The sequence below is a fragment of the Neolamprologus brichardi genome, chromosome 6 (assembly GCF_056152115.1).
Source record: "Neolamprologus brichardi isolate AB-2024 chromosome 6, ASM5615211v1, whole genome shotgun sequence".
Taxonomy (NCBI): domain Eukaryota; kingdom Metazoa; phylum Chordata; class Actinopteri; order Cichliformes; family Cichlidae; genus Neolamprologus; species Neolamprologus brichardi.
The window spans coordinates 36,750,936-36,772,923 of NC_142109.1; the positions used below are offsets into that span (position 1 = coordinate 36,750,936).

The 21,988-nt window shown below is 41.7% G+C and overlaps 1 protein-coding gene across 2 annotated transcripts; it reads left to right on the plus strand.

Moving 5' to 3' along the window:
• The first annotated feature begins 577 nt into the window (after window positions 1-577).
• LOC148102653 (NLR family CARD domain-containing protein 3-like) lies at window positions 578-21,571 on the plus strand. Of its 2 annotated transcripts, none has more exons than XM_087842249.1 (11): window positions 578-614; window positions 9,172-9,270; window positions 9,354-9,437; window positions 9,888-10,004; window positions 12,282-12,354; window positions 12,517-12,718; window positions 12,843-14,637; window positions 16,708-16,878; window positions 17,797-17,970; window positions 20,411-20,457; window positions 20,602-21,571. In XM_087842249.1, the coding sequence occupies exons 2-11, from the start codon at window positions 9,182-9,184 to the stop codon at window positions 21,123-21,125; spliced, it is 3,276 nt and encodes a 1,091-aa protein (XP_087698375.1). In that variant the 5' UTR covers window positions 578-614; window positions 9,172-9,181; the 3' UTR covers window positions 21,126-21,571. The 2 variants fall into 2 exon arrangements, with proteins under 2 accessions (XP_087698375.1, XP_087698374.1); XM_087842248.1 differs by having other exon boundaries at window positions 593-755.
• Window positions 21,572-21,988: the final 417 nt, after the last annotated feature.

Consider the following 21,988-nt stretch of genomic DNA (forward strand, 5'->3'; position numbering starts at 1 on the left):
CAGATAAAGTTCCCTCTTTAAAAAGCGATGATGAAACTGTGGCTGAAACCCAAAACACATCATGTTTGTCTGCTGGAGAGACGGATCAGGGCGGCCTTCGTCGCTGTGATGTCATCAGCCTTTGAAGACTCTGTCAGGACAGTGACAGGAAGTGACCTCAGTCTAAAGGTAATTTGTGGAGCTGAGCTGATGCACAGCATCAACATGTTACTGCAGCTGAAAAGTAACAAACTCAGATTAAACAGTTCAAACAAGTGGAAGGCGTTCCTACATCAGGGAGCAAAGACGACAAAGAGACAGCCGTTAGCATCGTTTCAGTGTTTCGGTCATTTAAAAACACTTCCTGTCACTGTGGTGGTCACAGTGACATCATGCAGTTTGTGTTTTGACCTCCAGAAAACCAGCAGAAATAAATCACTTTTGGACAACCTGCCAGAGATTGGGGAGTTTCCCACGTGCACTTGAATGCAGCACTGAAAGTTTCTCGCTCTCGATCATAACGGTAACGTCACACAACCCTGTGGGTGTTTCCTTCCTGCTCAAACTTTACTTTCTCTTTCCTGAACTACCTGTTTCTGCTGACTGATCGTCTCCGTGTGAAGCTCCGTGTGAAGGTAACCCGAGCAGTGTGTAATGTTTCCTGGCTAACATCAGCTGTGTGCAGCTTAGTTCCAGCACCAACAGCACACATCTGCCGCTCCATAGTTCACGGTAACGGACTCACATCCGGACCAACGAGGCCGTTGGTTAAGCACGTAAGCTAAACACACATCCTTCTTTCAGTGTGGGCGTGACTTTGTCTTAAAACACACATTTAATGTCTTGTTTGTAGTTCGAAGGAAAAAAGACTCCATGAGGAGTCAGTTTGAATGTTTTCTGTGATGATCTGTAGAAAAATAACAGTGAAGACTTTTTCAGTACAGGGTGAAGTTTGTGGTTCAGTTTTTAGCAGCTCTGCAAGTGGAAGGTTTGAATCCTGTTTTAAAGACTGATGTAAATTTCTTGCTGATGGGCAATGTTCCCTCTAAACTGCGAGCATGCGCAATTGCGCACTGCTGGTCCCTGCGCACAGAAAATCTGCGTTGCGCACAAAAAAGAAAAAATCTAACCTGAATTGAAATTAAAATAAAAACATTAACAATTCTGTTTTGCAGTGTTAGTCAGTGACTGGCTGCTCCTGTATGGGATTAGAGCGATGCCACCTTATCCTAAAGTCCAGCCAATGATGCGATTCACATTCATATATACGCAGTAGTGATGTGTCGGTCGCGAACGAAATGTGTCAGAGCCGGATGTTTTCCGCTTCACTCCGCATGCGAGCCTTGTGCTTTGCTGGGCAGAGGGGGGAGGGGCGGTAGTTACAGTCAGTAGCACAGGAAGAGAGCGGGAGAGAGAGAGAGAGAGAGAGAGAGAGAGAGAGAGAGAGAGAGAGCCAGGGACAACAAGGTCACATTAGAAAGGTATAGTAATCATCCACAACTATTTTCAGTTGCAGATGATAAAGGATTCAGAAAGTTTATTCATGCAGGTCCATATGACAGAGAATATGCATCTTCTTTTTGTTTTCATATTTTAATTTATATTTAATTGTGTTGTGGTTTGCAGTGTTTTGTGTTGTTTCACTTTAAATTAGTTTAAAGGAAAAAGCTGAAAATTTAAATAGTTAAAAGTTGAAATGTGAATAGTTCGTTTTTTATATTATATGATTTATTTATTACATTTTATGTGGAGTGAATAAATAAAAGTATATTTACAGTGGCCCCTACAGACAAAGCACGTACAAACTCAAAACACGTAGAAAACACAGCAGAAGTGCTCCAGGATGCTAGGGGGCAGTGTTGAGCTTTTGTTAACTAGAGGCTACACAAGCCAGCAAGTACCAACGACCAGATTTGGTGTGTGGTAGTAACAGGTGCTTGTGTATAAATACACAAACAATACACATATGCTTTCATGCTTTCAATTGTGTAATTTAAGTGATCTAGGTAGCTCTGTTTTGAAGTTCAGTTAACGCTAGAAATGTGTTTTGGAGTTTGTACGTGTTTTGTCTCTGGGGGCCACCGCATATATATATATATATATATATATATATATATATATATATATATATATATATATATATATATATATATATATATATATATATATATATATATATATATATATATATATATATATATATATATATAACCACTTTTGTTTTTTACATTAGTAATTCCTTTTGTGCAGAATTTTATATTATTGTTAATAATAAATTAATAAAAGCAACAAAACAACCTGAAGAGCCGGTTCTCTAAAAACAGACAGAAATCCCATCACTAATACGCAGCTAATCAACGTCATTGACAGGATATGACAGCGTCCTTATGTGCCGGTGTTTTAGCAAAGCAGCTGATGTGGAGTGAAGCCACATTAATGACAACGTGTACAACCATTGGAGATGTGAGCAGGACAGACGGAACAACTGACGGAAAAGTGTGGACTTTATACCAGTTTTTAAATTGTGTTGATCGGCCACGTAAAACCAGAGTTATGATAAAATATCTGCAATGTTTGTTTTTCTTCCTGAATACTGTCGTTGTTTATATTTACTGCGGGAAGAAACGGTAAAAACGGCGTTTAATAAGGAAAACGCTCGAAAGCCCGTGAGCAAAAACGACACCAACAACACCCCCACCCTTTCCTATTGGTGGAAAAATGTACCATCTCGACCAATCAAAAAATGATATGGCAACATGACATCTAGTTGTTTAAAAACGGGAAGTTTTAGGAGTGACAGCGTGTTTTGAGATGTGAGAGATTTGAGACGTTCAGCGCAAATCTTGTGTAGTTAGTGTGTAGTTAGTGTGTAGTGTAGTCAATAGTGTTGTTGTGTGTGTCAGAACAATGAGGCGACTGCTGAGTGTTACAGGTGTTACAGCAGTGACACATCTGCTGCTGTCAGGCCTGCAGGTATCAGGCTGTTGTTCTCCTTCATCTCATAGTGGACAGAAATTATTTTTGGAGTGGCACAAATAATTTGTGTGGCATCAGATTTGATGCAGAACAGCTGATTGTTCTGGAAATAGTTTGAAATGTTTATTTAAAAAATGCCTTGGCTGCATTTTTAGGTAAACAGCTGCAAAAAACTTTGTTGTTTGCAAAACTCAGTTACTTTTTTGAAGAAGTAACTATATAATTAATTGCCCAACATTGGTCATTATTTACTGTATTTGCAGACAGAGTTACAGACTCTCTCCCAGACCACAGACTCATCATACAAGTCAGAGCTTTGTAAAAGAAAAGAAAAGAAAAAAAAAGAAAGTTCAAGTTATTTTTACTTCCAATAGTGTTAACATACTACAGGTCATGAAGAAGATTTTTTTTTAAATTTTCATTGTAAGTGGGCTAAAGCAGTTAATTAAAAGTAGTCTAACATAAATGCTGTAATTTGATTACTTTAATAAACATGTAACTTGGATGGATTAGAGTCTGGCGTGACCACAGTGCACACGTCTGCTGTCGCTCACAGTGGTCCAAGTGTCCGCTCAGGGAGTTTGTGTGTTCGCTCAGACACATGAAACATTAGAGGGAACATTGCTGATGGGTTCCTGTCGTCTAAAGATTGTTGCTCCTCACAGATCAACATGCGTGTTTTCAGCCTTTGGTCAGTTTTTGCTGTCAGAACTTTCTTGATGTGATAGATGTTCAGCTGCAAACATCTGGAGTTGGTGGGGATGGGTTGAAATATTGACACTATGATCAGCAGCTGAGCTGAACAGCTGATTTCCTCTCAGTGTTTCAGGATTCAGAGACTTGTGGAGACTTCTGATCACTTCCTGTTTAAAATGTTCGACTTTAACCCTTTGTGTGAAATGAAGCTGCTGACTTCAGAGAGGGTTCAGCCTTCACAGTGAATAAAAGAGCAAAGACATGAATGTTCCTGTGCTCCCTCAGACATTTGATTACACTCAGACAAACAACAGCTTCACTGCATTTAGTTCATGTTTGTCTGTTTAGACACAATCACTGTTGTGTTTAGTGTCTCTGCCCGAACTACACAAAACTCCTTCATTGACCCAACACTGAGAGAGCCCCTGCAGCTGAGAAAGTACCAGAACACAAAGAGAAGGAAAGACGTGTTTTCAGGAGTTTAAAAGGAACCATTTCAGTTTCCTTTGACTCGAGCAAAAGTTCAGCAAAGCAAACATTTAAAGATCAGAAAAGATCAAATCTATCAGATGTTAAATAAACAGGAAGATGACCGTTGACCAGAGCAGGAAGAAGACGACAGTCTGAGGTTTCAGTTTTATACTGCACCTCACACTAAACAGCTAACAGTCACATAACTGTGACCACAGGAAGTTGATGAAACCGCCTCCTCTGTTACCAAGCAGAAAACAGTCATGAACACAGTCAGTAAACAATGATGATGACTATGAAGTTCTTAAAGTGATGGTCAATTAAAAAAAACAACTAAAATAACTGTTAAACTTGTAACTGTTTAAAGAAGAAAGCTGAGACTTACTTCAGTCACATGATGCTCCTCTTTTTTCCTCCTCTCTGTTTTTAGACATGAGGTCACATGACAACCGCCGCCTCAGTAAAACTGCCCTCCTGGCCAACAGGGAACAAATCAGTGAGGTTACTTGAAAAAAGTAATCAGTAACTAATTACTGATTACTTCCCCCAAAAAAGTAATCCCGTTACTTTACTGATTACTTATTTTCAAAAGTAATTAATTACTTAGTTACTTAGTTACTTTTTAAAAACACGATTTACAACCTGAATAGGTGATAAAGTGATAGATCTTTCAGCCCAATTCTACTTTTTCTACGTAGTCATCATACAAAATGTAATCAAATGGAAAAGTCTCTTTTTAAAACTTGTTTTATTAGTTTTAATCTTTTAACTTTATGCATCAAGCAAACATTTAATTATCTGTAACATTCTCTGACTGGAAGAAATTAGTTTAGCATTTAAACCTATTTTCTGCACATTCCAGCACATAAAATAAAATATTTTGTGTGTTTACACTCAGTCTTTCAAATAGATGCAAGTAAAACACAGCAGAAAATAAATAAAGTCAAAGACTAGCGGTCCTGTTGCTCTATTTTCACCTGTAAAGCAGGAGTGGGGTAGGCGGAGGTTTACCCTGGTGCAGGTGTGCAGCGGTCAGTGGAAGAATCCGCGAGTTTCTCTGTGAGTTTCCCATTACGTCGTAGCTACTCGGTGCTTGTTTGGAAGTTTAGGGGTTTTTTTGCTGTAAAAAGAAGTTTTCTTCCCACGCACAACGGACACTAATGTTTTTGTCACTTTTTATGGAATCAAACTCAAAGTAAGGTCAGTACTTCCACGCTTTAAACGCTGCACGCTCATACTCTCTCTGCACTCGATATATGATCCATTGTTGATCTGCACACAGCTGTTGTCACGAACGTCGCACTCGCTTACGTCACTGTCATGAGACATTCTCGCAAAAAATCACGGTTTTAGTAACGCAGTAACGCAGCGTTTCTACGGGAAAGTAACGGTAATCTAATTACAGTTTTTGCAATAGTAATCCCTTACTTTACTCGTTACTTGAAAAAAGTAATCGGATTACCCATCTCTGTACACAACAAAGCACATTTTTTTGTAAAGCCTGCAAGCGTGCCATTGTTATTACCGTACAGATTTTATGTCGTACACGGCGCTCAAAAATCTGTCAAAAATGTTTTAGTACGACTTTGCTAAGCTACGGAGCATTACAGCTATCGTAGGCTGGAGCCTCGCGGAGTGATACGTACGGTGCTTCAACATAATATTACATGCACATAAAAACAGCTGCTTGTTTAAGTGAAAATCATTGATGGGTTTTTTGGAATAATAAAGTTGTGGAGTTGTAAAGCGTTTTGTGTCGTGTCAGTTATATCGTTATCGCAAATTTTCAAACATTTATCATGATAAATATTTTTGGCCATATTGCTCTGCCCTAATTACAACATGGTTCAGTTCAGTATGGATACGAGATCATCTGGATTTTGAAAAGTGGGCTCTATGCACCACTTTGAACTGGATTAAACAGTGGAGGGCACATAATGATGTTGTGTTGACATGTTTGAGTATACAGGCCCATGTCTTGTCCAAGTCTTCTTCCCATAATGTTTTGCGTTTGGCTCAAGAGGCACTCTATTGGTTGGATTCAATTGTTGGATAGTTTCTAATAGTGTAGGCTGGTGGAGGTGGGGGGCTTGGGTCTGATATCTGGGAACAAATACAGTGCCTGGCTTGCAAGTATCTTAAAGTGTGTGATACTGGTTGACTGTATTTATTACCAAGTTGTTCAAATGACCCCAGAAGCTAGAAGATGGGTTCATCCAGCCTGTTTTACATTCTGGAATTTCAAGAATGTTAAGTTTAGCTAGAAAGTCATTAATTGCATTGCAGTTTGTGCAAGTTTGTGACTCTGAGGTGTAAAGATTTTAAATGTTTACTCAATAATGAATAATCTGGCCACTGATATAGTCCTTAAAATAATCCCATACAACAAGGTTGGAAGTCTCTGGAGAGGGGCTAGTGGCAAAGTAAAACCTTATCATGCTGGATAAACTTTACAAGCTTGTCTTTGTAAAGACTCCCATTTGGTTCTTTAGCCGTCAGAATTTTTGTCTGAAGACCAACAAGGAGACCCAATGGATTTACTTTGCCAAATGGATCATCATGGCATTGCCGTATTGGTCCATTTGATCAACCTTTGTTGTTATTATTTATTTTATTTTATTTTCAGTTGTTACAGACGGGACAGACATGAGTGAGGGATAGGAAAGGGAGAAAGAAAGAGGAAGGAAAAGAAAAACAGGAGGGAAGAGGGACAGTGAGAAAGGAAACTTAAAAAGAGAAAGAAGAGGAAAAACAATCTCCTGGATCACCTGTTGAGAGAAAAAGAAGAGAAAACAAGCAAAAACAACAGAGCAACATACTAAACACAACACCATCACGTTAATCGAGCTAAGTGTAAACAGCAGTAAATACTAAATATTAAATGTTGTTGTGTAGCAAGCAGGACAGACAGCGCACAATGTGCTTTGAAGTAGCAGCCAAGAAAGGTGTAGTTTATGTCTATGAGCAGACATGAACAAACTTGTCTGACAGAAGGGTTGAATTGAAACGCCGTTGTGCAGCTTTTGCAGTAAGATGTAGAAGAGACGGAGTAAGTGGGGCATGATCTGAAATAACTCTGCTATCGTAGGCACAGGAGTGGACCTGCTGCGGCATAAAGAAAGCTCAGACAGGACCACTCGAGCTACAATCCGAGGAGACTTGTTTATACCCCACAGACGGACAGCATTTGGGCAGAACGTCCTCTCTGTTAAGGGTGGCCATCTGTGGAACAGTCTTCCTCAACCCATTAGAGAATGCTCGACATTCAATTTGTTTAAAGCAAAGGTTAAAAACTGGTTATGGACAAATCAAGTGTAATCATGTATGAGTTGTATAGTTTTAATGTTTTATTTGGGAACAGAATGGTGTGTATGTGTAAGTTTGGTGATGGAGTTTTTATTATGAATGAATGATGTTTTTTTTCTGAATTATTGTCTACTTTTTTATGTTTAAGGACAACAGATGGAAATTAGCCTTTGGCTATAATCTGGCATGTTTACATTCATGTAATTTTTTTTTTTTTTTACATTTATGTTCATTAACATGCACTGTCCTAAATAAATTAAATTAGATACTTGATGTAATGTATGGTGCACGAGTGAAAGTAGAAGTCTCTCTTGTGAGGATTTAAGGTAAACATCACACATTCCATATTCAGATAGAAAGATGTCGTCACAGTTTAGTAATAATGCTTTGTGAGGCTTCTGGAGTCTTTGGGAGCCTCTTAAAGCCTCGCCTGTAGAGCTCCAACATAATGTTCGCCCATTGATTAAAGACCTCAGGATGGTAGTCTTCCACACTACAGATTGTTGCGCCTCAGCAGGTGGATCTCCTGCTCCTCCAGGCCCTTCATATGATGAGGTCCTCGGTCTGGTATCGATGGAGACGAAAGATCACCGGGCAGGGCGGGTGGCCCACGGGCGGCTTAGCTGCAAGGGAGCAATGTTTTCTATCGAACTCAGGTGGAGATGGAAGCACGTCTTTATGCAGTAACTCACAGAGAAGGTTAGAAAGGAAATGAGTGGGGCGCCCATTCTCAGTGTCTTCAGGTGATCCGAGGATCTGAGGTAACTTTTGTTAACATGACGCTTGTTCTTATACATGTAAGACATTTATTACCAACCCGCTGGTCATTCAACATGACTTCTGAGGTCTTAATCTAGCTCAACATGCTATAGATTTCTGACAGTAACAAAATAAACGTAATTCTATTAATCTGAACTCGATTACTCTGGAACTGGATGTAAGTCCCAAAAAACTGAAATTAGTGGAGAGCTACATTTTTAAAGGATAAAATACAGTTTCAGAGCAAATGAATTCATTTTCAAAATAGAAAATTCAATTTTAATTTAGTGACTATCAAACAAATATAATGAATTTAAAATTATACAAATTCAAATTCAGTTTTAAAAAGCATTGATTCAAATTACAATTCAGATTCAATCTGAGCAATTCAAATTTAACTTATTCAAATTCAGTTTCTGATGGTACAAAGTTCTGCCCACAGCTGATGTTTGTGTATTCTCTGTAACACCTGACACTGATTATCTAAAGAGGATTTTAATTTTTACAACCAGTGAATGTCTTAATGTGGGGGTGTGACTGGGTGAGGTAAAGACTCTACAATAATACAAGTAAAACAGAGAAAACCCAACAACTCTTCGTAATATTCGTGATGCCTGCAGACATGCATTTACTACGATTGTGTGATTTGGAGGCTGAAATCATCTCTGTGACACTTCTCGCAGTGAACTGATGAAAGCAGTTTGTGACAGAGGAAACTGTCTGGCTGATTCTCAGATATGATATTTGGACATGTACTCTGTTACTCTGAGGTGTGCTGCTGTGAACGATTGTGTATTTTATTCCTTCCATATGTATCAGTGCAACTCCGACTCAGTTTGATCGTCTGTCTCTGAACATTTACAGTTTTTATCAAATGAAAGGAAACAGGAAACACTGTGCAGTGAACGCTCTGCACAAGAACAACATTCAGTTTATTTAATGTGAACGTTATTTTTCCTCTCATTAACATGATACTGTCATAAGTTTGAGCAGCATGGATCAGTGTGAGGACAGAGAGGAGGGAGCCCCTCCCTCTAAAGCCCCCCTGTGTGGGGAACATGAGAGCCAGACCAAAGCTCAGAGGTGAGATGACCATCTCTAACTGTCCATGACTCTTTACATGTCACAGCTCAGCACTCACATCTCTGCTCCATCATTATTCACAGGAACCCACCTGGACCTCCACCCAGAGAGCGTGACAAGTCTAAAAGCCCTCCCATAGAAGACCTGCCTGTGTCTGCTGCAGAGAGGTGAGCTGTTAGTAACATCAACTCTGTGTTGTCAGTTTGTTGTCTGATGTAAGTGATGATGATCTTTTTGCTTCGTGGTTTTTAAAATGATCTAAAATGTCTCAAAGGACACACAGGCTCAGCTGTAACTGTCATTTTTATCTGGTTTGAAGCCACTTTTTGACAGAATTGGCTGTTTTTAACTATTTATTTTAAGAAGTTGTGGAAATTTAGACATCAGACATCTGGATCCTGAACTGTTATAGAAACAAATGCTAGCAGTGGGTAGTTTGACTTTAGCCTCGTGGCTAAACTGACCAAAACCAGCATGCCCACTGCCAACATTAGTTTGGAGTTTCATTCTGCTCATGCTCAGCCTGCAATCCAGTTTGTCTTTAGGATGATGAAGGTATCCCAATCTTCATCAGCTTCTGTAGCTGCAAATTAAAAAAAATCTTTCCTCCCTAACAGGACCCATGGGAGTCCAGCTGGACCTGAAGCTGGACCCAGCTGTGTGTCCTTCAAGAGTGACCGGTCTAGACGTCGCCCCATTGATTTTAAAGTCCAGCAGGTGTCTGCTGCAGAGAGGTGAGCGGCTAGAAACATCAACTCTTTGAGAGCTGATTTAACTGCTTGGTGTTGTTGAATGTTGTTATACCTCCTCGTTTATCTGTTTGTGTAAGGTTTGTGGTGGGAGTAAGAGGACTGGGTAGGTCTGGTGGACTCTGTACATTTCCATTTGTTTTCTGTTAAAAACACTAAGTAGGTTGGTGCCACCTATGCAGTGTTTTTCATCTTATGGATATTAAGATTTTTCTGTGTTTTTATTTCGTTTTTAAGAGTAGAGCTCAGCCAGGTTAGGGGTTAGTAGGTCTCACATTCACATCTTCACATTCAGCTGCAAATCATTCCAGTGTGGGCTGAAGGCCATCACTCGATGAAGCCAACAGAACCACATCATCTGTGAAAACCACAGAGGATATTCTGAGACCACCCAAGTGAAAGCCTCGTGGCAATTATGAACGGAATCGGTGACAAAGGGCAGCCCTGACAGAGTCCATCACCCACTGGGAAAGAGTGCAACTTACTGGTCCTCCTTCTTAAAGATGGGAACCACCACAGTCTGTCAATCTAGAGACACTGCCCCTGATAACCACGCAACATTGTAGAGATGAGTCAACCAACACAGCGCTAGAACGTCCAGAGTCTTCAGTAACTCAGAGCGAACCTCTCTTGAAGGTCTGCTGGAGGTGTTAGTTGAAGATCTCGCAGATGTATCGACAAAAAATTGAGAAACTAAAAACTAAAGAGCATCTCTGGCCACAGATCATTCATTAAAAAACAAAGTTTATTGTTTTAATTACAAGAAACCTTCCCACACTGTAACTGACTGACCCATTTTAAAACTAAATAAAGCAGGAGGCCCAAACCATTGCACATACTGGTTCTGTATAGCACAAACGTTCTGCTACCAAATGACACCTGAGCATCCTGACTCAGGGTTTGAACGATTCATCCCATCGTCTGATCCAAACCATATTGTTAACGTTAATACAGGAACCTCTCTGCGGTTCGTTTATGACAAAACTGTGAGATTTCAACCTCTTGGATATGAATGTGGTTGTTTACCAGGACACAGATGAGTCAGAGACAGTTAGCAGCTCTGTACTCGTGTCCAACACGATGATCCAAAAAATGGTGAAATTTGAGAGACATAATTATCTACTTCAACTATCCGGTCGTTAAGTGATGGCGTGACGAATCCAACTTCCGGGCCTAAAGTAGTCTGCGTGTAATATGGCTTTTGTGTTGTTAACATGTTTAATGTTTTGTATCTTCTTCTATTTAATCTCAAAAAGCTCCTAAAACAGTCAGTGATCACTGTTGACCTCCCTCGGCTTTTATTGCCGCTAATCATTTATTTAAGCTCAGTTTTTAAAACCTTAGGATGTAACTACAGCCCAGCCCATGCAGCAGTATATGAATGACTAACCTCGTATTGTGGATGGATTATCTCAGTTGTTCTCCTGGCTGAGGTTTGGTCCTTTTACAGCATCCTGCCATGCGATTACATTTGTTCCTGACCACCGAGAACACTCACGTTAACTTTTATTGAGTGGGAAAAAAGTTAGCTTGTTTATATTATGCTAACATAGCTGTGTCGCTATCATACCAGCTAGCCAAACTTCAGTAACCCTACAAACGTCACTGCTGTTTAGTTTTCTGTCTTCATTTATGCTGGAAGTGATAACAGAGCTGTACGTTTGAATTTGTTTCCAAAACCCCGCAGTCAGGACATGCTATATTGTATTTAGAAGCTAGCGAGCTAACTTCCTGCTAACTTCCTGCTAACTTCCTGTTAACTTCTAACTCCGTTAAATGTCATAAATTCCGTTTTCATGGATGCCTGGATGATAAACTCAATTGTTACACCTGGTAGAGCAGAACGCTGATCATTTTATTAAAGATGAAAGACTTTAGACAGTTTTTTAACTCTCAGTAATGCCATAGTGATCGTTTGATATATGAAGCTGCAGCGGAGTTTAGGCCCAGACACGGCTAGTGACGTCAGACTTAACGACCGGATGGTCGTTGAGCTGAGAGAGGAATTAATCATAACTTAGACGATTGATTGTTATTTAACTATTTCATTATGTTTTCTTTACAACTGTCATCCAAGGAGAATTTGTTAGCAGCTGATGTTGGCTTTTAGTTGGGAAACTTAAGGTAAAAAAAAACTAAGCTGAGCTGTTGATTTTTAGTACGATCAGCTGAAATTATAGCCATATATGACTACGAGCAGTCATCTAAATAAATGTCTTTGTCAAAATATCACTGGCTGAATTGATGATGATTCCTCCACAGAGTGGACCAGGAGAGCTCAGAGGTTCAGCGTGGTCAGTCTGCCCATCAAACCCAGCTGGACTCCATATTTATGGTCTGTACATGTACAACAACTACTTTTACATCTATTCTCTTCACAGTCATCTCCATGCTGCTCTTTGTAGACCAGCGGAGTGTCAGTGTGTCCAACATGGATCTGATGTTTGGCTCCATGATTTCAGTCTGATTGGCTCATTCATAAAGTATTCTGTTCCAGCTGCTGGAGGACAACATCATCACGTTTGTGAAGAACGAGCTGAAGAAGATCCAGACGCTTCTGAGTCCAGATTACCCAGAATGCTTAGAGAGTCAGAGGGAGGATGATGAGAAGAGCAGCAGCAGAGAGGCATTTGTGAAGATCACACTGGACTTCTTGAGGACAATGAAGCAGGAGGAGCTGGCTGACCGTCTGCAGAGCAGTAAGAAACAGATGAAGATTTGAGCTGGTTAATGAATGCTACATTAACTAATATCTTGCAGATGGACAACATGCATGTGTACTCAATAAATTCTTGACTGAGATTTAATTAATTTGTTTTTTAGAAATTCCCACTGAAGGTTTTCAACATCATTTCAAGTCTGTCATGAAGAAGAAGTTCCAGCATGTGTTTGAGGGCATCGCTAAAGCAGGAAACCCGACTCTTCTGAATCAGATCTACACAGAGCTCCACATCACAGAGGGAGGGGCTGCAGAGGTCAATGATGAACATGAGGTCAGACAGATGGAAACAGCATCCAGGAAACCAGACAGACCAGAAACAATCAGACAAGAAGACATCTTTAAAGCCTCACCTGGAAGAGATAAACCAATCAGAACAGTGCTGACAAAAGGATGGGCTGGCATTGGGAAAACTGTCCTAACACAGAAGTTCACCCTGGACTGGGCTGAAGGCAAAGCCAACCAGGACTTCCAGTTCATGTTTCCATTCACTTTCAGAGAGCTGAATGTGCTGAAAGAGGAAAAGTTCAGCTTGGTGGGACTTGTTCATCACTTCTTTACTGAAACCAAAGAAGCAGGAATCTGCAGCTTTGAAAACTTCCAGGTTGTGTTCATCTTTGATGGTCTGGATGAGTGTCGACTTCCTCTGGACTTCCACAAAACTACAATCCTGACTGACCCTAGAAAGTCCACCTCAGTGGATGTGCTGCTGATAAACCTCATCAGGGGGAAACTGCTTCCCTCTGCTCGCCTCTGGATAACCACACGACCTGCAGCAGCCAATCAGGTCCCTCCTGGGTTTGTTGACATGGTGACAGAAGTCACAGGGTTCACTGACCCACAAAAGAAGAAGTACTTCAGGAAGAGAATTGGAGATAAGAAGCAGTCCAGCAGGATCATCTCCCACATCGAGTCATCACGAAGCCTCCACATCATGTGCGACATCCCAGTCTTCTGCTGGATCACTGCTACAGTTCTGGAGGATGTGCTGGAAACCAGGCAGGGGGGACAGCTGCCCAAGACCCTGACTGAGATGTACATCCACTTCCTGGTGGTTCAGGCCAAAGTGAAGAAGGTCAAGTATGATGGAGGAGCTGAGACAGATCCACACTGGAGTCCAGAGAGCAGGAAGATGATGGAGTCTCTGGGAAAACTGGCTTTTGATCAGCTGCAGAAAGGAAACCTGATCTTCTATGAATCAGACCTGACAGAGTGTGGCATCGATATCAGAGCAGCCTCAGTGTACTCAGGAGTGTTCACACAGATCTTTAAAGAAGAGAGAGGACTGTACCAGAACAAGGTGTTCTGCTTCATCCATCTGAGTGTTCAGGAGTTTCTGGCTGCTCTTCATGTCCATCTGACCTTCATCAACTCTGGACTCAATCTGCTGGAAGAACAACAATCAACCTCCAAGAACTCTGACACAAGAGAATCTACAGAGAAAAACTTCTACCAAACTGCTGTGGACACGGCCTTACAGAGCCCAAATGGACACCTGGACTTGTTCCTCCGCTTCCTCCTGGGTCTTTCACTGCAGACCAATCAGACGCTCCTGCGAGGTCTGCTGACACAGACAGGAAGTAGCTCACTAACCAATCAGGAAACAGTCCAGTACATCAAGAAGAAGCTCAGTGAGAATCTGTCTACAGAGAAAAGCATCAATCTGTTCCACTGTCTGAATGAATTAAATGATCGTTCTCTAGTGGAGGAGATCCAGCAGTCCTTGAGTTCAGGACGTCTCTCCACAGATGAACTGTCTCCTGCTCAGTGGTCAGCTCTGGTCTTCATCTTACTGTCATCAGAAAAAAATCTGGATGTGTTTGACCTGAATAAATACTCTGCTTCAGAGGAGGCTCTTCAGAGGCTGCTGCCAGTGGTCAAAGCCTCCAACAAAGCTCTGTAAGTAAATATGTGGTCATTCCTTTTTGAATTTGTGAAATATTCAAAATAATTCAGCTGTTAAAAGTCCTCTCGAGCCAGTCATTATCAAAGACATGTCTGTAAATTGCTTCATTCATCTTCCCCTGACTAGTCTTTTGGTTCCTGCTGCCATAAACCTTCCCCACAGCATCCTGGCCAGGTGATGACCTATAGCTGGTTTCCTTTAGACATGACATTTGGCATTCTGGCCAAAGAGTTCAATCTTTTATCGGACCAAAGAATTTTGTTTCTTGTCGTCTGGGAGTTCTTCTGGGCCTTTGAGTAAGCTGCTGGCAGACAGTCGTGTGCTTGTTACTGAGAAGTGCCTCCGTCTGGCAACTCTACCATGAAGGCAGAGTGGTGGAGTACTGCATAACTGGTTGTTCTTCTGGAAGGTTCTCCTCTCTTCACAGAGCAACGCTCGACCTGTCAGAGTAAGCATCAGATCTTTGGTCACCTCTCTATTTGCCCTGAAACGCTCTCTCAAAAATGGGACCATATATAGAAAAGCCTGTGCCTTTAAAAATCAAAGCCAGTCAACTGGTGGACTCTATTCAACTTGTAGAAATATCTAACAAATGATCAGTGGAAACAGGATACACCTGAGCTTAATTTTGAGTGGCATGGCTGTGAATACTTGCTTACGTTTTATTTATTTATTTATTTTTTGTTTGTTTGTTTCATATTAAATACATTTAGACGAGGCGTGATTGCATATGCCGTGCAGGTGAGTCCATCTCCCCTACAGCGGCTCAGCGATAGGGAAGTGTGAGTTCAGGTGGCTGCCCACGCATCCTGATCTACTCCGGGGGCCACCCATGTGGCAATTGCAGATGTAAGCGGGGGCTCCCAAGTGGCTTGGCAGGCGGCTGGCGTGCAGGACCACATGGTGTGCTGACCTTTAGCGAGGACACCGCTAGACCAGCCGGCACGGTGACCTCAGGCGTAGCAGGACCCTTGTGCGCCTCCACCTCCTTCCGGTCCGTGAAAACACGCTGGTCGCTCCGCGGCCCTCCTCCGGGGAGCCACGACGGGTGCAGGCCCCTGCTGACCGACAGCCACTCCCACCCAAGGAGTGGTGATGGGTGCGCTGACAGGCTGCGTCCTAGCTGGTTTCACCCCGGATGCCAGAACAGAAGCTGTGCAGTCGAGGGTCGTGGGTGGGGGTGGCGGAGGTGGCGGCCAGGAACCAATCTGAGGTGCCAGACTCGTAATCCGCTGCATCCGGCACTCGGATCAGTCTTTCAGTTCTTCCCACCCGCAGCAAGACCCCGCCGCCTGCTCTCACTGTGTGGCCATTAGCTCGGCCACTTTTTGGGCCAGCTCTTTGAATGGCTGGCCCGGTCTTGAGTCTGCCACGCCCCCTCCTGGGTTTTGGCGCCACTGTAAACATCACACGGCAGACCCAACCAGAGTTTCATGCTTTTCAGCATGCTGCTTTATTTAACAGCAACAATCTAATGACTAACAGCACAGCCTTTTAAGCCGGCAAGGCATGATTGGTGTGATTAATTCATTTTGGAAAGAGGCTCTAACATGACAACTTGTGAATACTTTCTGCATGCATTCTAGATCTGATCCTTCAGCCTCGTCAGCGAGATTTGCTAGCCTCATGTTTTTCACTCACAATGTTGTCTTCAAGGACAGGAGTTTAGTTCTTTATTTCAATTACACATACTTTAGTTAGCTAATCATAGCTCAGCTTAACACTCGCCTTCAGTGTAGTCTGTTATCTCCTTTTTCATTTCGACTATGAACTTTCCAACAAGTGTGATCATACCAGAAGCTTACTGACCAAAAGCATCTGGTGGAGGTGCAACTTGCTTAGAAGAGATTTGTTTGGGCCAAGAAAGTGACCATTAGTGCCTTCTGTTTATACCAACAGGTATATTTAGACAGAGGTTGATTTGTGTTTTCACAAAGAAAATTTAAAATGATTTATTAGATTTGTTTCAACTCAAATTTTAGATTATTTTCTTAACCATGAATTGGGCTGTCTAGGTTCAGCATTTACAGTAATTTAATCTTATCCCAAATCTTGCTTTTCAGATTGAGCGCCTGTAACCTTTCAGGGAGAAGCTGTGAAGTTCTGTCTGCTCTCAACTTCCAGTCCTCTAGTCTCCGAGAGCTGGACCTGAGTAACAATGACCTGTGGGATTCAGGAGTGACGCTTTTCTCTGCAGGACTGAAAAATCCACATTGTAAACTGGAATCTCTCAGGTCAGGAATCAGCCATAAAACATTAAATTGTATTAATATTTAAACAGCTACCCATCATATAATTGTCAAATTATTTTTGTTTAACCTTTTGCGTAGTGTTAGACTCTGGGTACTGTAAACTTTTTTCATATTTCATATTTTTGCATGTTTAAAAAGTGAATTCATTCACCGTCCATTTAGAGAATTTAGGGCTATTTTGTGCTTGTGATATACTAATTCCCTTTCATTGCTATGAATGATAGATTAAAGAAAAACTGCAGGAAAAGACCTTGAGACATTTAGAATAGTTACAAGTACCTGGGAATCCCACAGGCAAATGTGGCTTCCAGGAAAGCTGCAACCACAAGTTCAGAGCAGTCAGGCGAATGGGAAGAACAAGATCCGGGCAATCAATACCTATGCCCATCCCCAATGGTGAGATCATCAGTTGGCTAAAGGAGGCGATAGAAAAAGCAGATGAAGACAGCCGTTGTGATAGATGTAGCTGAGTGATAGTAAGAAAGAAGGAATATGAGAAACCTGAAAAATACGACAGGCTGTGAGATGAGCTCAAAAAGATGTCGAGGGTGAAGGAAACAGTGGTTCTCTTGGTAAGTGGGCGAGTGGCTCCAACAGATCCCAGGAATGACGTCTGAGATCTGCGTCCAGCAGAGTGCAGTCCTAGGAACAGTAAAGATACTGTGCAGAACCCTCATGGCCTAATCACTGTGAAAGGCAAAGCTGGCACCGCTGATTAACAATGGGCAAAAAAACCCAACTAATTATGTCTCATTATGTGTTCTCAATTGCTGCTGCCATAGATAAAGCTAACAATAACTGAATGTGTAGAATGGGTTTGTGGCATTCAAGCTCAAGAAAAAGAAAAAACAACAACATGGCAACAACAAAAACAGTGTTCACACGTTGTTCTGTCTGCAGTCTGTCAGGCTGTCTGATCACAGAGGAAGGCTGTACGTCTCTGGCCTCAGCTCTGAGCTCCAACCCCTCCCATCTGAGAGAGCTGGACCTGAGCTACAATCATCCAGGACACGCAGGAATTAAGCTCCTGTCGGCTGGACTGAAGGATCCAGGCTGGAGACTGGACACTCTCAGGTATGGAGAGAATGTCTGATAGAGGAGGATGAATTTTAATTTCCTCAGGGAATGATAGAGTATTCTGATTCTGAAATGTTTTCTCTCCCTTTCACACATATTCTACGTGTGAATCATTGGAACATGTGTTTCGTTAGCCTGCTATCCCACAGTGATACTCAGCCTTTCAGCCTTACTGGAGAGCAGTCTTCTGGTCGAGTCAGTGCTAAATCAGCTGTCGGCCTTCTTCACGTAGTTACTGGGTCTTACAGACAGACGCATCAAACAAACAGACATTTTATCTTCTAAAAGGATTCAGTGTTTCGTTTAATAATAAAAACCTAAGCACCAAATGAGCAATACATATTTAGCCCTTCTACTTCTCAACATCTGGGGCTCCAACTTATCTCTCGACTCAGTCCTGAGTCCTCCTCACCCGACCCCAACCAGCAATGCATCTGATAGTTTGGTGGCACGTGTTCGTCCTTTACTGCCATCGTTATCAATCTGTTTATAAGAGTCCTCAAACATGAGATCTGACAACATCAATCCCAGAAAATTCTTTCATGTCATGTGACAGTTTCCATAATCCTTCCAGTGCCCTGGTAACTGACCCGTCCAGAGCTGTATAATTTGAAATATACATACAACAAGCCAACCCAAGCATTGGACACACCCCTCCTTTTTCTGCCAAAAGCATAACTAACGCTATCCTGTTCTGGACTGTCATAACTGACGTTGACATCAACTTTTCTGACAGTCCAGCTATTGCATTCCTGGTCAGGTTAGCCAACTTCTGCACATTGTAATGAACATAATTAATACGGCTAAAATTCTTATTGGGTGTTATGCAAAGTACTATAGACTCAAACCCGGTAACTGTTGGGTTTGCCCATTTATAAGTAAGTAAAGTGTACTTATTAAGCGCTTTTTGTAGACAGGCCGTCACAAAGAGCTGAACATGAAGGTAAAAATAAACAGAACGCTAAGTATCCAAACGCTCTGTGACTGGTACTCATGGACAAGGCCCATTTAATCAATGGCCATTGATCAGTGGTTGTTGATCAATGGGGATGAGAATTTGCATAATTATGATACTGACCTCCCAGCCCATTGTTCCTTCAGTGGGCTGGTTTCAGTCATTATGTAAATGTACTGTTTATAAGATTGAAACCTGCAGTCAGCTGAGACTGAAGACGTCACCTGATGATGACGAAACGTTTCTCCCACAAAACGCTGAACAGATGAACAGAATCAACTTTTGGAGATTTACTTACCTGGATGATTGAGAATGCATCAAGAAGGACACTAAGTAACAAAACAGACAATATAAACAATACAAAAGGTTAAAGGTAAATAAAAAGGTAAAAGAAATTAAAGCGTTGATCAACAGAAGGCTTTGAATGAATTTTTATTCATCTGGAACTCCTTTCTGTATCCCTGTTGATTTATATATGCTGAGAATTTTTATGTAAGATCAAAATTGTCTAATATGGACCGTCTATTCCAATTTGTGGACTGATGTACCTTTTGTCTTATAACTCTTACTGGCAGTCCCAATCTGACCATTGAGCAAGACACTGACCAGGCACTGGGCAATACCAAAACAAATCAGCCTTTATATCAAAGATCTGGAAGAATTTGGCCATAAAGTAAAATTCATGGTGCCGTCAGGGCGTACGTCCTCTTCTTTGGTATCCAGATTTCGATATAAACAACAGGCTCTGCTTACCTTTATTTTGAAGGCTTTCTGTGAGCTGAACCGATCCCAGCTGAAAATCCCGTCAGGGTTGCCACTTTGTGTTCATTTTTCTTTCTTAAGGAAGGAGAACGACTGTCTTTGGAAAGATTATATTGGCTTCAGCAGTTGGTTACAAGTTACCTCAATGTGAACACGCGGTCTGCTTCACAAATAGGATGGCCCTGTAAGCATGCAATACAGTTTTATACCACGACGTGGTGCTCCTACCGTCTCCCCTCCTGGTCTTCTCCACCCCGTCCATGTCTGACCTTGTCCTACCATCTGCTCCTTTCCTGGAAAAAAGATAAAGGAAAAACACCTCCGTAGCCTAACCTTGTTGCACTAATATTATCCAGCAATTCTTAGCCTCTTATTTTCTACTGATTATCTAAATCTGGGACATTGTGTTCGGACTCTGTCAGCCCAGAAAAAATATCCCCCTGACTCTAACTCCACAATTGATGTGTAAGCATGTTTGCAAGCTCTACATGTCAGTCTTAATAATTCAATTTAAGAATATTGCTGAATTAATGCGTTTGGCCCTTATTACATGGAGTGCCATATTTGTATGAGCACAATAGGAATGTGTATAAAACATCAAGCTAAAGCAGCTTTATTTAATCACTTTCCTTCCTAACACTATCAGTGTGTGTATGAGAGCCGTGTAATGTCCATGTGTGCATGCTGACTGTGCTGCTCTGACCCCCCTCCTCCTTTCAGGGTGGAGCCTGCTGGAGTCCGATGGTTGAGACCAGGTCTGAGGAAGTGTAAGTGTGTTTTTAATGGGATTCATGAAAACAAAGCAGCACACATTCACATCTCTGATGTCAGGAGTCATCATCAAAGTGTCAATCAATGAACAGATGATGGATCAATAACTGCAGCTGGATTGTGTTTGTTCTCTCCATCAGATTCCTGTCAACTCACAATCGACACAAACACAGTGAACACAAACCTCCAACTGTCTGACAACAACAGGAAGGTGATAAATGTGGAGGAGGTTCAGTCGTATCCTGATCATCCAGACAGATTCAATGTTCGTCCCCAGCTGCTGTGCACAAATGGTCTGACTGGTCGCTGTTACTGGGAGGTCGAATGGGGAGGACTGGTTGATATATCAGTGAGTTACAGAAGCATCAGAAGGAAAGGAGAGACTTACAACTGTGTTTTTGGATACAACGATCAGTCCTGGAGTCTGGACTGCATTAAAGATGGTCCTGATGCTGTCTGTCACAATAACAATCGAGCATCCATCTCCTCCTCCTCTGTCTCTAACAGAGCAGCAGTGTATGTGGACTGTCCTGCTGGCACTCTGTCCTTCTACAGAGTCTCCTCTGACTCTCTGATCCACCTCCACACCTTCAACACCACATTCACTGATACTCTTTATCCTGGGTTTTGGTTAGAAAGTGGTGCCTCAGTGTCCCTGTGCTGAGTGGAGTGTAAAGAGTGTCGTCCTGTTAGAGAAACACTCTGACTGTTGAACAGTTCAGTCTGTACATGTCTGTCTTTTTCACTCAGAAAAATGTTTTCAGATTCATGGATTCAATCAGTTGATGTTTGAAACTCTTCAGTCCTTAAAGTTCACATCCAGCTCCTCTGCATTTCCAACGAGTCTGAGCTCATTAAAATGAATCCAAATGTTTGATTTGTCTTTTTTAACCAGTAAAGCCCTAACGCCACCAGCACGGGGGCTCAAGATTTATGTGATTGTCTGTGCCGTCAAGCCTTTTATGCAAATATCAACATGTCTAGTTTCCACAGAAAGCTGTGTCATATTTGTCATATTAGATATTGTTTGAGTTTATATTAGTTGAACCACTGCTGGTGTGACATATTTAGTCTAATGGCAACATATGTTACTACAGACTGCTGGCAACACTGAGCATTGAGGTGACAATAAACCAGCTGATTGTGACAGCCTCTTGTCCTCCTTCCTGTATTCTGACCGATACAGCATCTTGGGCCGGGCTGGAAACACCTAAACAATTATTAAAAGTGCTTTAATTTTTTACTGTTTCAAGGGAAATGCCACTAGAAAGACCTGATGGTGGAGCTGCTGGCTCTAGTGTATAAGACTGAAAACGATGGAGGATCCTGGATGGGGGCGTTTCTGTGGATCATGGTAAGGTAGAGGGGAACAAGACTGCACACATAACAGCCAAAGAAACACTAAAGTGAGAACCTGACAAGGGACTGCTTCAACTGTGCTATACAAATAAACATTAAGCATAATGTGCACATATGCATAATACTTTACTTGGACCATCTGTGTTTGCAAAGTACCAGAATTTATGT

Coding starts and splice junctions, on each gene's coding strand:
- LOC148102653 (XM_087842249.1), top strand. CDS start 9,182: ATGGATCAGTGTGAGGACAGAGAGGAGGGAGCCCCTCCCTCTAAAGCC. Junction 10,005..12,281: donor CAGGTGTCTGCTGCAGAGAG/GTGAGCGGCTAG, acceptor ATTCCTCCACAG/AGTGGACCAGGAGAGCTCAG. Junction 14,638..16,707: donor AAAGCCTCCAACAAAGCTCT/GTAAGTAAATAT, acceptor CTTGCTTTTCAG/ATTGAGCGCCTGTAACCTTT.